Below are 12,542 nucleotides of genomic sequence, written 5' to 3'. Positions count from 1 at the left end.
ATAGGTGTTACTAAAATATTACATGTACATGTAGATGCCATGTAATGTTCTATTTATTGCATAACTGAAAGACCAATAAAATACCAAACCATTTCAGTTTCCTTTCCTTCACAATGTCATAAAGGAAAATCCTAAAATAATGGCACATAGAATTATACATTTCAGAAAAGGCCATCTTTAAACATGACAACAAAGGCAGCAGTGCCACTGCCAAAGGTGCCACTGCCAAAGGTGTGATGTATCCTGAAACCATAACAACGGTGATATTTTCTCATACATGTCACCTGGAATTTCATCGGTCTTCATAACATGTTGTCAGCACTCACCCAAAAGTAAAACACCCCGGTAATCATTATGTATTCTTACTTGCTATTATGTATCCTTGTGTGCCTTTGTCTGTGGCGCGTATCCTTTTCAGTATTTCGGTGTTTATTTCTTTGTTCTCATGAGATGTAAACGGTTTTCTATGAATTATAAAGTACATCAAAGGTAAGTTTATTGATACGTCTGTCTTTTTTATATATTTTTTTTTTTAGGGTTTAGATATTGCAACTCATGAGGTGACACCTATTTCTGGTATTACTTAAAAATACATTTTGCTTCGTTTTCAAACAGGAAATAGACGCTGAAGTACCCAAGATCCCATGATTTCTCTTCCAACTCCAATACCACTTGGTGCACAGCTCTCTAGTGACAGGAAATGGTAAAAACGTTAGGTGAAAAATGAACGAAGTGCTTGGAATAGCCATCCTGTTTATTATAAAATAAAAGCAGTAACTGAATGGACCGAGAATCATCATAACGCCTACCTCCACTCTTCTGGGTACTTCTTTTCTTTTGCCTTGGCCTCTTTTATCAATATCGTTGTCACTTGCTAGAGTTGAGTTTAATTTCTCCATGATCTGTTGGTTTTGCGATTGAATGGTACGCAATAAATTGGTTAAATTGCTTTCAGGGGTTGCTTCTTCATTATTCCCTGGCGCAGGATTTGGTCTTAGACTTTCACAAAACATATCAGGTGCTTAAAAATTCAAGAAAGATCGATCAGGTATGAAAACCAACTATAGTGACAAAAGCTACCAAGAAATGGACGCCAAGAAGCGTTCTAGAGTTAGATTTCCCGCTCTTTTGTGTAGATATTCCATAAAAGGAATTACTTGTATGAGCCTTTTTTCTAGGGTCCTTCCCTCGGACCATGTGAGCGAGGCTACGTTGCGTTTTAGGCTGTCATGTGGTTTGGACGGTTATATAATTTTAACAAATTCTCGTTCATTCCCCGGTTGGAATCAGTTTAATAGCGGAACGGAAATGTCGATCGAAGAAAAAGCTATTTTTTGTCCCCATTGTGAAGACTTTGTAGCACCGCGAACCTTTCGGAGACACAAGGCCGCATACTTAGAGTATGAATACTTAGAGTTTTGGGAAGATTTTTTTGAAGATGTAAGGTCAGACTTCAATGAAGACGACCCAGTTAATACTAGCCTGTACATTGATGCTGACGATAACCCTCACATCAACGCAAAACAGCTTGCCCTGGTCAAGTGGGTTTGTTTGTTTTTGTTGTTTTGGACAGCGCATTTTCATTTATCTGACAACGCTGTTGACCTAATGCTGAAGTTCTTACATGCATTGTTTTCTGTGATGGGACGTTACGTTCCATGGTTTGGCCCAGTTGTCATTTTATTTCCAACTTCAATTTATCTTCTTCGTAATACACTTGGGCTTTGTGAGGATAAGTTTACAAAGTTTGTTGTTTGCCCACACTGCCACTCTCTTTATACTTTCGCCGATTGTTTCGTGACCCTTGGTAGTCGACGATTCCCAAAGAAATGTTCCAATAGGCCATTTCCCAATCACAGACAAAGAAGGTATCGGGCGACTTGTGGCGATCTTAACGGTGGATATCTTTTGAAAGAGGTGAAATTTAGAGATGGGCAAACTAGGCTATACCCTCACAAAGTTTACTGCTACAGTAGTGTTTTGGCCACATTAAAGACTTTTTTCTGTTGGAGAGACTTTTGGTATAAGTGTAATTTGTGGAGGCGAGGCAGAGACTTTAATTCCAGCTGTGATATCCTTGCCGATGTTTTTGATGGGAAGGTATGGAAAGAGTTTCTATACGTGGATGGAGAACCCCTTCTTGCAGGAGATCGAACTCTTGGGTTTATGATAAACATTGACTGGTTCCAGCCTTTTAAGCTTGCAAGATACAGTGTAGGGGTCATATATCTAGTAGTCATAAACCTTCCCAGAAGCGAGCGGTTTAAAGTTGAAAATGTTATACTTGTGGGTGTCATCCCAGGACCACATGAGCTCTCTGGAACTATAAACAGTTACCTTTCTCCATTGGTGGACGAACTCCTGACATTGTGGGAAGGCTGGAATGTTGGTGGGGAAGTAGTGAAAGGTGTCCTATTGTGTGTTGCTTCAGATCTACCGGCAGCCAGAAAGATATTAAATTTAATTATGCTGTAATGACCCAGAGTATTAGTGACCCCCACCTCTTTCCATGTTGCCGTTTACTAATTTTTTTGTAAAATAAGACGAAAACGCGGAACACTACTTCTCTGAGTCCTTTCTTGTTTCGTGTTGCAAATGAGAATGAGGTGGGAGTAAAAGAAGATGCAGATTTTTATTGAATGAAAAAAATCACAAAGAGAACTTTTGGAAGTTCAAGTATCTAGGAAAAATGCTTATAATGATATTAGAGTTAGTATGATGACTGTTTTATGTGAGTGGATTTCTGAGCTTTGCCGCCAGACAGGGGTGCAGTAGATGTAAAAAAGTTTTTCAAGGTGGATTTGGAGAAAAAAGGGATTATTCTAATTTTGAACAATGCGAAAAGAGGACAAACGAAGAGCACCGGAGAGAAGCCCAAGAAACACTAAACCAAACTTCAGCAAAGGACAGACAGCAGCTGGAGAGCAAGTATGGTACTCGATATTCTGAGCTAATGCGCCTTCCTTACTTCGATTGTGTACGGTTCACTATAATAGATCCGATGCATAATCTGTTTCTGGGTACCGCCAAGCAATTAATGGAGAACATTTGGTTGAATGAAAGTAACCCTCTTTTATCAGATACTCAGCTCAAGAGGATGCAACAAAGAGTTAATGATATGGAGTTTCCATCGACACTTGGCAGGCTGCCAAACAAGATTGCAATCAGCTTTCGCGGGTTTACTGCAGATCAGTGGAAGACATGGACTCTCATTATATCATTGTATGCCCTAAAAGGAGACCTCCCTGAAGACCATCTGAAGGTGTGGAGGTCATTTGTCCTTGCTTGTAAGATTCTGTGTTCCTCATTTATAACCACTGCGCACGTAATGAAAGCACATGTTCTTTTGAAGAAATTTTGTGTAGATTTTGAGCAACTGTATGGTAAGGAGCGCGTCACCCCAAACATGCATATGCACACTCACCTGTGCGAGTCCGTGCTTGACTTTGGCCCTGTTTATGCTTTTTGGCTCTTTTCGTTTGAACGGTACAATGGGATCATGGGTGCCTTTCCTACTAACAACAGATCAGTTGAAATTCAGCTTACACGTAAATTCCTCCGAGACCAATCTGCTTTTGGTGTTAATTTGCCCGATGCATTTCGCGACGAATCTCAGCCGCTGCTTGTTTCACTTCGTGGAGGCCAGGCGGGAAAACTGGGTGAAATGGAACGTGAACCAGAAGAATCCTCTCGCCGTCTTGCATCACTGTGCAATGGTCCAGTTTTAAAATCTTCAGTTTGGACTGAAATTTCTCTATACTCGTGTCTCCCGCCATCCTGTCTCGATAATTAAGAATCGCACGAAGTGCCTTATCTCAGGAAGATGTACAAGATAATTTCAGAGAATTTTGAGGAAGAAAGTATTTTGGGAAACTTTGAACGATTTTCTGCCGTAGAGATAGGAGGGGAACGGTACGGTTCATCCGCGTCGAGGTCGGCTCGGTCGTCCTTCATTTTAGCATCATGGGTTTCAAATGGAGGACGAGTGAACATTGATTCCTCAGAGTTAAGGCCAGGAAAAGTCAGTTTCTACATGAGACAAAACGTTCTGGTGGACGGAGAATATCAAGCATTTTTGCTTGCAAATGTCCTGTGGTTCCAAACTCATCCAGAGAAAGACTATTTCGGGCAACCTTTGTAAGTCTGCTGCAAAGATCTTTTTGAACAACTTGGACCGGCCACTTTTATCCCGATTCAACGAATTCAATGCAAGTTCGTTCCTGTGATCGACAAAGTCAAAAGAGAAAATGTGATGATTGTGTGTCCGATTGCTCGGAAAATTTCAATTTCTGAACAGTAACTTATTTTCTAACCAGTCCGAGATCAAGATGCGCCGTTGGTGCCAAGATTTGGATTGCAAATTTTTAAGGTTAAGGGTATTTTCCCATTGGATTTTGTTCCATTTTTGGGAGGAACTCTCCCTTAGTTGGTACAGACGTTTTCTTTATTAGTGCAAGGATTTTCGTTTTTGTTGGCCTTTAATTTGGTTCGACTTCTATGCATGTCATCCTTCAGCGGAGAGAAAGAAAGTAGCCATTTTTAGTTGACGACCAACGTTTCGCACCAGGCTCCTCGGGCAATATTAAAGAAACCAAAGCTCACCAGAATAAAGTCAAACCAAATGAAATGTTTACCCTTAAACTATGTCTCAGGAACATGTACAATTTATTCTTTGACAGGTAATTTAAATTGGGAGATCAATTTTACGGGCTCATGAAGATCAGGCGATGCAGAAGGCGACAGCAAATGGTGGTCCAATGTCTGGGGCGCTGGTGCACGATAGCTCCATGGCGCGACAACTGATAATCCTAAAAATCAGATTTTGTTATTTCAGGGAGCTGCCTCGACTGTCAGGAGCCACGAAAACCTTCCTCCTCACTTCCTCCAGATTTTTGCATTGTAAACGGAAAAAATGCTATGAAAACATGGTTGTTTCTAATTTTTGCCTGCGTTGCTATGTAACACCACGCGTTGCTACGAGTGCAACATCGGTCAGCTTCATTTTAAAGTCGCAATTCCTCACTGAATACCTCGTCTTGATAGCCAATCAGATGGCGAGAATTCCCCTAGGAATGCGATTCTGTACCAAATTGGAAAAGTAGCTTTGACATCGTAGACTTGAATGAGCCAGCTCTTGGTTGTGTTTCAAATTGAGATTAGATGGTGGTAAGACCTTCACAATACCTGAGATCACACCAGAAAAGTTGCTTATATAATAGAAAGAATATCTATAAGGAAGGGTTTCGGGTTATCATGAACTGTTCACAAGGTTTCTTAAGTTGTCAATCTCTCCTGAGAAATAGAAATGTTTCAGATGACACCTCTACTTAAAGGAGGATCACTTAACTGAGGCAAACACCTATCGTCCAAAGAGGGTGTGACGATTAACCTCAAAATTCTTAAAAATAGCTCCATGATAGCAAGTTTATAACTTCAAATAATTACTACCTTTTATTGTCATCGTCATCAAGTTGTCCATGGTACTGTCACAGCCATCTCTCAATGTCATTGTCAGGCATTGACATTGCCCAGCCATTGCCATTAAAATTATCAATGATTGACATTGTTATTGTCATGATCAATGTCGTTGTCATCACCACTGTCACTGCCATTGTCAGGTCACAGTCATAGCGATTGCCATTGCCCATGCGATTGTGATGAGTGTCGTCTATGTGATTGCCATTGTTTTTTTCATAATCAATGTCATTGCCACTGCCATTGTTAATGGTACTGGCACTGACATTTCTCTCCGTCGGAGTCACAGTCATTGCCGCAATGCCATTGTCATTGTCCCAGTGACACAGTCACTGTCATTGTCATTGACAATGCCATTTTTATCACCGTAGTCAATGTGATTCCCATTGTTATTTGCATGATCCTTTTCATTCTCATTGTCACAGTCACAGTCATTATCAACGTCATTGCCATTGTTGTCTCGATCAATGTCATTGTCGCAGTCATTGCCATTGACAATGCCATCATCATTGTGATTACCGTTGGCAATGTGATTCCCATTGTTATTAGCATGATCCATGTCATTTTCATTGTCACAGTTGTCACAGTCACAGTCATTATCAACGTTCATTGCCATTGCTGTTGTCACTGTCACAATTGGATGGTAAAACATTTGCCTTAAGCTCCATGGGTATCAACGTGAGTCGCCAGGAGGAAGAGGGGATACCTTGGCAGTGGTTCGTTAAAAAGATTGTGGGATTTTCGGTATCTCAAAGTTAAGTAGCCACCAAGAGGATGCGATCAAGTATGTTGCGGCCTAGAAGAAATGCGATGTTATGGTCAATTTACCTACACGATTTATCCAGGGGGATTAGACGACTTGCTATTAGAGGTTCGATGGTGCTAAGATCGATACATTGTGTGCACACTGAGATCTTGGTCATTGTTGCTATACACCTTATTCCAAAATGGCCGCCATTTAAATATTCTTTTGTTTTTATTCAAATAAGCCCTTGATGCCTCGTTCTTAAGCTTAAAATTCAAAAGAATATTTTATCTTGAACGAGGCAACAAGGGCCAATGAATATATGTAAAATCAAAACTACAAATTAAAATAGCTTTTAAAAGATACCGGTAAGTTTTAAGATGGCTTTTAAAAGATGTAAGATTTATACTACATTTTATATGCTAGTTCTGAAAGATTATTCCAAAGTTTAGGGGCGCAAACCGAAAAAGCACGATCACCATAAACGTATCACCATCAACGTATCGTGGAATAAATGCAAAACAGATGGTTCTCACGAAAGACACCATGGGTGAACTAAGAAGACATCTGAAATTTACTCAACTGAGATACCACTGCAGAAAGAAAGAGGGCCTCACCTTTCACGTTTCCACAGTGGCTAACTGAGTTGGGGAAGCTGTGGTCCAATACATGAGTGGTGAGACAGACATCCAGCCTGCACCCTGTGGATCATTTTTAAGGCTCCAAGATGACAACGGACTTGGTAAGGATTAATAATGGTAATGATAATGGCAATGACAACGGCAATGGCAATAAGTAATGGTAATGGTAATATGGTAATGGTCATGGTAATGGCAATGACAATGGTTGGGATAATGGAAATGGCAACAATACTGCTAATGGGAATGGAAATCGCAATGATACTGGCAATGGTAATGTTAATGGTAATAACAATAATCATCGTCTTTTTAACAAGGGAAATGGAATAATAGAGAGTACATTGTTAGTGAGTTATCTTATATATATATCCCCTAAATAAAACAAAAGCAAATAAATTAAGACCAAATCCGCTGTTAGTCAGTGCCAGAATGTGATAAGAAGGAAACACTGGAGGATCCGGGGAAAACTAACCTCTCAGAGAAGAGTCGAGAACGACAAACTCAGTCGATGTCGGTGTCGATGGATTGGTCTTGCTGTTAACTTATTTTTGTCAGTTATATCTATTTTAATATCACTGAAAAACCATGTGGGGCTTCCAATTATTGTTCTATTATGCATGTTAATTTCAAAATACATTTAATTAATGTTTAGACGAATTCCTTTGCGTTCAGTTCGATTCATATTTTTGTAACGAACTAAGTGTTTGCTCAGGCATGTTAAGGCATGGTTCACTCGCTTATAGGAAATAGTTACGTTAATAAAGGGAGGAAGCCATGGTTCAATGTTACTGAAACTTGGCATGCATCCTATCCTAAGGACACTTGATTGGTTGAAACGTTCACAATGTTCAATTTCAGGTCACGTGACCTATAATTCGATGGTAACGAAGAAAATCTTTTAAAAGTGGGGAGTACAAAGTGGAATTTAAACTACTTTGTTTGGGTATCAATATCATACTACTTGGGTACTGTTTATGAATTATAAATTTGCCTTTTAAGCTGGACCATTAAGACTAATCATTACGTAATTTAGGGAAATAGATCATGTGACTTAAGGAAAAGCAGAATTTCTCCTCATTCAAATTTCAAATGCAACCATTCAAAGCAGCAGATAATTCACGTTGTTCTGTTTGTTAATTTGTTGCCTGAATCTTTAACAAATATGGGGCAAAACTTCCCCCCATTCTAGGAAAAAAGCATTTGTTTTTCGCCATTATACAGAAAAATACTGGGTATTAATATTTGGTACTAAACAATGTGGGCAGAGCTTTAGAGGGGGCTGTTTTCTGTATTAAAAACGGTACTCACGCACTTGAAACGCCAAACATTTACCCCCCTTGGAGATCAAACACACTTCAATTGCGACGATTCATTTAAGAAGGGATAGTTTAAGTTCTACGACGCCGACGTGTTTAAATTAAAAATGGTTAGTTCACGTTTTCAAACTCTTTCCTTATTATTGCAGAATTGTTCTACATCTACGAAGTAGCCGAACTATCTAGGAACTAAATTGGCAGGATAGGTAATATGCACCGATCTGCGTTCAAATTTTTCGCGGACTGATTCGTCATTTGGTCATTTCGCGTTTCAGAATTGCAAAGAACCTGCTTTCATTGTTGCCCACGTCGTAGATCTTCACTCTTTGACTTCCAGGAGTGATAGGTATGTAAATTCTCTTCACAACTTCAATGATATGCCAGTTAGGCAGGTATTGAGAATGAAGACTATTATCAGGTTTGATCTTTGTCAACACCAAACTCTCATGACTACCCAAAAAAGAACCCTATGGTACTAGTTGGGAGAATTAACGTATCGATCGTGGAATTAAAGGGTTTAAGTCCCTAATATCAGAGCAGAGTACAAGTGCGAAGGAATAGACGTGCGTGAAAAAGAAGGCCTTCATCGTCCCAACTCACGCTTTTCCTCCCTCACACGAGCACTGCTCATTAACTTTTCCGCTTTGTTAACAGCTAATTTTATCACCGCAGTTTATCAAACACCAGTCAAATTGAAGTTTGGCAAACTGTCGTGTCGTTTCCGCAGTCTTCTAGGCCGTGTTGCTGCTGTTTGCATCTGCAGGTGGAAGTGGAGCTCTTCTCGTGCACTCGATTAGCAGATCTTTGAAATCTCCACCTAAGAAGCTTATGGTGAATCTCCGCTCGAACATCGCTGTTCCTCACAACGTGCAGCACAAATATAAAAAGACCCTGTTCAAACAAAGAAAATAAACGAATATAGATTAATCGGGTGCCATGCTACTTGGTCCAGCGCATGCACTGCAAAAGAAGACCCTGAAGCTCTGCAAAGATATTGTTTAGTGTTGAGGTTGAAAAGCGTGGCAGCCGATCATTTGAACGAATGTAGATTCCTTGTGTTTACATACATTTTAATTAGGCTTTTTTTTTCCTGAGTCAGTTTCCAATAAAGATAAAATGCGAAGGTGAGTTTAAACTCAATTTAAGAATAAAAATTAGCGGTATCGATCAAAGATGTTGAGCGACGTTTCGATGAAAATCAGTTTTCCTAAGAAATACGAAATCCGACCTCGCTTTAGAAAAAGGGTGAAGTGTAAACTTAAAAACATACAAGCCAGCAGAAAATTTATCCCCATTGTGTGCGAAGGGGGATGAAAGCATAAGATAGTCTTCCACACTAGCTCATGCGTTTGTTCACCAACACAGACGTAGGGTAACTATGTTTCGCGCCACAAAACAAGAATACCATTACAAAAAGGGAGGAAAAATATATAATCGTGCGGCCCACGTTTTTTGCCGTACCGTCTTCATAACAACAACGTTGAGGGTTTGGTTGGCCTTAACAAAATCTTTGCCACATACTCCACCAATCAGTGGTTTGGCTCAAACGACTTTTCCCCTGGCTCATGATTGGTTCTGCCATTTTTCCTTCAATGTCTTCTTGTTTTGGAGAAAAAAAAAAGGTGTCCTGATCGAGTTTTCATTAATTCCTGAAACCTGATTAAAAACGGCTATTAAATTATTTTCCATCTCGTTTATACGTAAGGAAAACCAAAACGGTATTGTACAGACCTGAGCGGAGTTGAGAATGGTAAAAATATACTGGAATACCAATCCCGCGTTCGTGGCAGCCAGTAATCCGAACACCCATGTCAAACCCAACAAAGGAGACAAAATGATGCAAGCTTTGAATCCCTTCCTAGACCAAAATCAGCATGCGAGAAAGAGTATAAATATTTAAACCTAAGAGTTGATTATGTAAAATTGACTGAGAGAATTGATAGATCCTTGCATTTATCTGGACAATTTAAGCAATTGCCTTTTATAGACCGACCTAAAAATTTCAGGACCGTGGCTTCAACGGGATTCTAACCAATGACCTCTGTGATGCCGATGCATTACTCTACCAACTGAGCTATGAAGCCACTCAGTTTTGCAGCAGGTCAATTTTCTGGGCTCATGTGTTACCATTTATTATATGCAGGAAACATAGCTGAAGCATAGCTCGGTCGTTCAAACGTTGGATAGCACTTCACTGCACATAAATCACAATCTGTAGGATATGCTCTATCAAGTAATAAATATGTCTTACTAACCTCGTTTTCTCGGTCCGTACTGTACGTTACGGATTGAATTTTTCCCGATATACGGACAACCGCGAGGGGCGAGGCCATAATTCAACGGGAAAAAAAACGAGGATCCCTAACTTACAGCACGGACCGAGAAAACCAGTCTAGTAAGATATTTATTATATCTCCGAGGTAATCAGTAGTGAGGGAAAGGAAAATTGCAGTTTAATTAAGTCAAGCGGAAGGTTCAACTGCCACAACGATTGCACATCAAAATTCCCAAAAGAAAAAAAAAATCTTCTGAGCTTTATAAAGTAGCTGCTTGCGAGATTGAAACGGTTTTACAAGTTTACGTAACATAAACGTCATGAAAAACTTGGCCTGGAATGTGCATTCAGCTCTTGATTTCTAACTCTTTTTTACGTCCAATGCTACTTTCCAAATTCATGAATATCGCAAATTTACTCTGATTGCCCATTTCATGCCTTGTACCAGTGTCGTGAGAATAGCTTCTTTCTCTTCTTTCTTCCAGATCATCTTTGAAAAACAATTAATCTGTTAAACTCTTATTTTAAAACAAATAGAACGAAAATTGCCACCTTCCTTTCACGGACAAAACGTACTTAAAGGACCTCAATTTTGATGGATCCGGGTCTTTCAGGTTCCTTATCTCTCGCAGTACTGCAATGAGGATCACGACGTTTATCTAGGAAATAAACACAACACATTAACGTTTTCAAAGAAATAGGTCACGGGATATGCCAGTTGCTTGGCAACTGGAAAGGAAGTCAGAGTCCCGGACCTAGTCACTGAGGGACTAGGTTAGAACATTCGACCGCTGTTCCGAAGGTCGTGTGCTTCATTTTTGGTTTTGACTTGGGTACATTACACCAATACCACTATTAAAAAAAATGCAATATGCCGATCTTGCACCCTACTGGATCTAAGATCTTCCCTCCATGGCCTCTGTTTGCTGCTTACGTAATTCACTTTAGCCTCGAGAATAAATGAGAGTAACTGACCTACTTTGTGCAAAAACACGAGGCTTTAAGTTGCTTCTTTTCCAATGACAACAAACACAACCAGTTTAATCATTAAACGAATAAAATCTCGCAACAATACCACCCACTGACCTTTTCTTCTTGTGAGTTTGATATATCGTGTAAGTTATAATGAGGTAGAGTATTATACACTTTTGCCCAGTCAACTCACAGATTCGTATGATGGAAAATAATCCGATACGCAAAATTTATTCAGTACCTCTTGTAAGGCTATGCCAAAACCTGGGTTCAATGCTCCTTCCTGGCTAAACGTGTGGTTTGTCAGTCCTTCACTCATTCATTTCTTCAGTCAGTCAATCGGCCACTCAATCAGTCAGTCGGTCGCTCGGTCAGTCACTCGACTGGTCAGTCAGTCGGCCGATCGGTCGCTCGGTCGTTCGGTCGGTCGGTCGGTCGCTCGTTTGCTCGTTCGTTCGTTCGTTCGTTCGTTCGATCAGTCAGTTAGTCGTTCGTTCGTTCGGTCGGTCAGTCAGTCAGTCAGTCAGTGGATCAGTTATTCAGCCAGTATGCTATCTGTCAGTCATGCACTTCCTCCTTCGTTCGGTCGGCCTATGTACTTTATCAACAAGTCATTAAATCAAATTCAAATTCTCTTAGTGGCTAAAACCAATGACTTACGAGTATTATGATCAGGACTGGAACAATGAATGACCAGCTTAACTTCTTGGAGAATGACAACCAACAGCTTGAAAGACAATGCAAATAATCCCTCAGTGAGTATGATTTTTGAGACTATTCTAGCAGCCATTAACCATTTTCATTTAAGAGTTTAAAATTGGCGGCGCGGGATAATCATTTGGATGCACTGCGTTGAAATTCCAATAAACGAAATGAAGTTGTCTGTGGGAGTGGTCCTAAATCAGTTCATCTCTACCACGCTTTGTAAATGGCCACGTGATTGCCTCCTCGTTATTGGTTTACAACTCTTGGTCGGTTTATTTTGTAGACAGTAAGTATTTTACTCCCAAATAAATTTTGCAATTGTAATTGATGCACTTATTTCGTCAGGTTTTTTTTAATGCGGTTGTGTTAAATGTTGTTTTCACCACAAGCTTCGAGCTTTTGTAGAACCACCTTTA

At 40.0% G+C, this 12,542-nt stretch overlaps 1 protein-coding gene across 2 annotated transcripts in view; it reads right to left on the bottom strand.

The window, feature by feature from the left end:
• Window positions 1–7,418: 7,418 nt before the first annotated feature.
• Window positions 7,419–12,542, bottom strand: part of LOC138003613 (adhesion G-protein coupled receptor D1-like) — a 55,878-nt gene continuing 50,754 nt past the window's right edge. Inside the window, exons 15-18 of one of the 2 annotated variants that reach the window (XM_068849780.1) lie at window positions 12,082–12,148; window positions 11,026–11,108; window positions 9,906–10,032; window positions 7,419–9,065 (exon numbers count right to left, since the gene is read on the bottom strand). In XM_068849780.1, coding sequence (XP_068705881.1) covers window positions 8,862–9,065; window positions 9,906–10,032; window positions 11,026–11,108; window positions 12,082–12,148 — 481 coding nt within the window. In that variant the 3' untranslated portion in view covers window positions 7,419–8,861. Of the gene's footprint in view, window positions 9,066–9,905; window positions 10,033–11,001; window positions 11,109–12,081; window positions 12,149–12,542 lie in introns of both variants that reach the window. The other variant, XM_068849779.1, reaches the window with a different exon arrangement.

Source organism: Montipora foliosa, chromosome 5, assembly GCF_036669935.1.
Source record: "Montipora foliosa isolate CH-2021 chromosome 5, ASM3666993v2, whole genome shotgun sequence".
Taxonomy (NCBI): Eukaryota; Metazoa; Cnidaria; class Anthozoa; order Scleractinia; family Acroporidae; genus Montipora; species Montipora foliosa.
The sequence above is the reverse complement of the archived record's forward strand: the minus strand, read 5'-3'. Positions and strand labels throughout refer to the sequence as shown.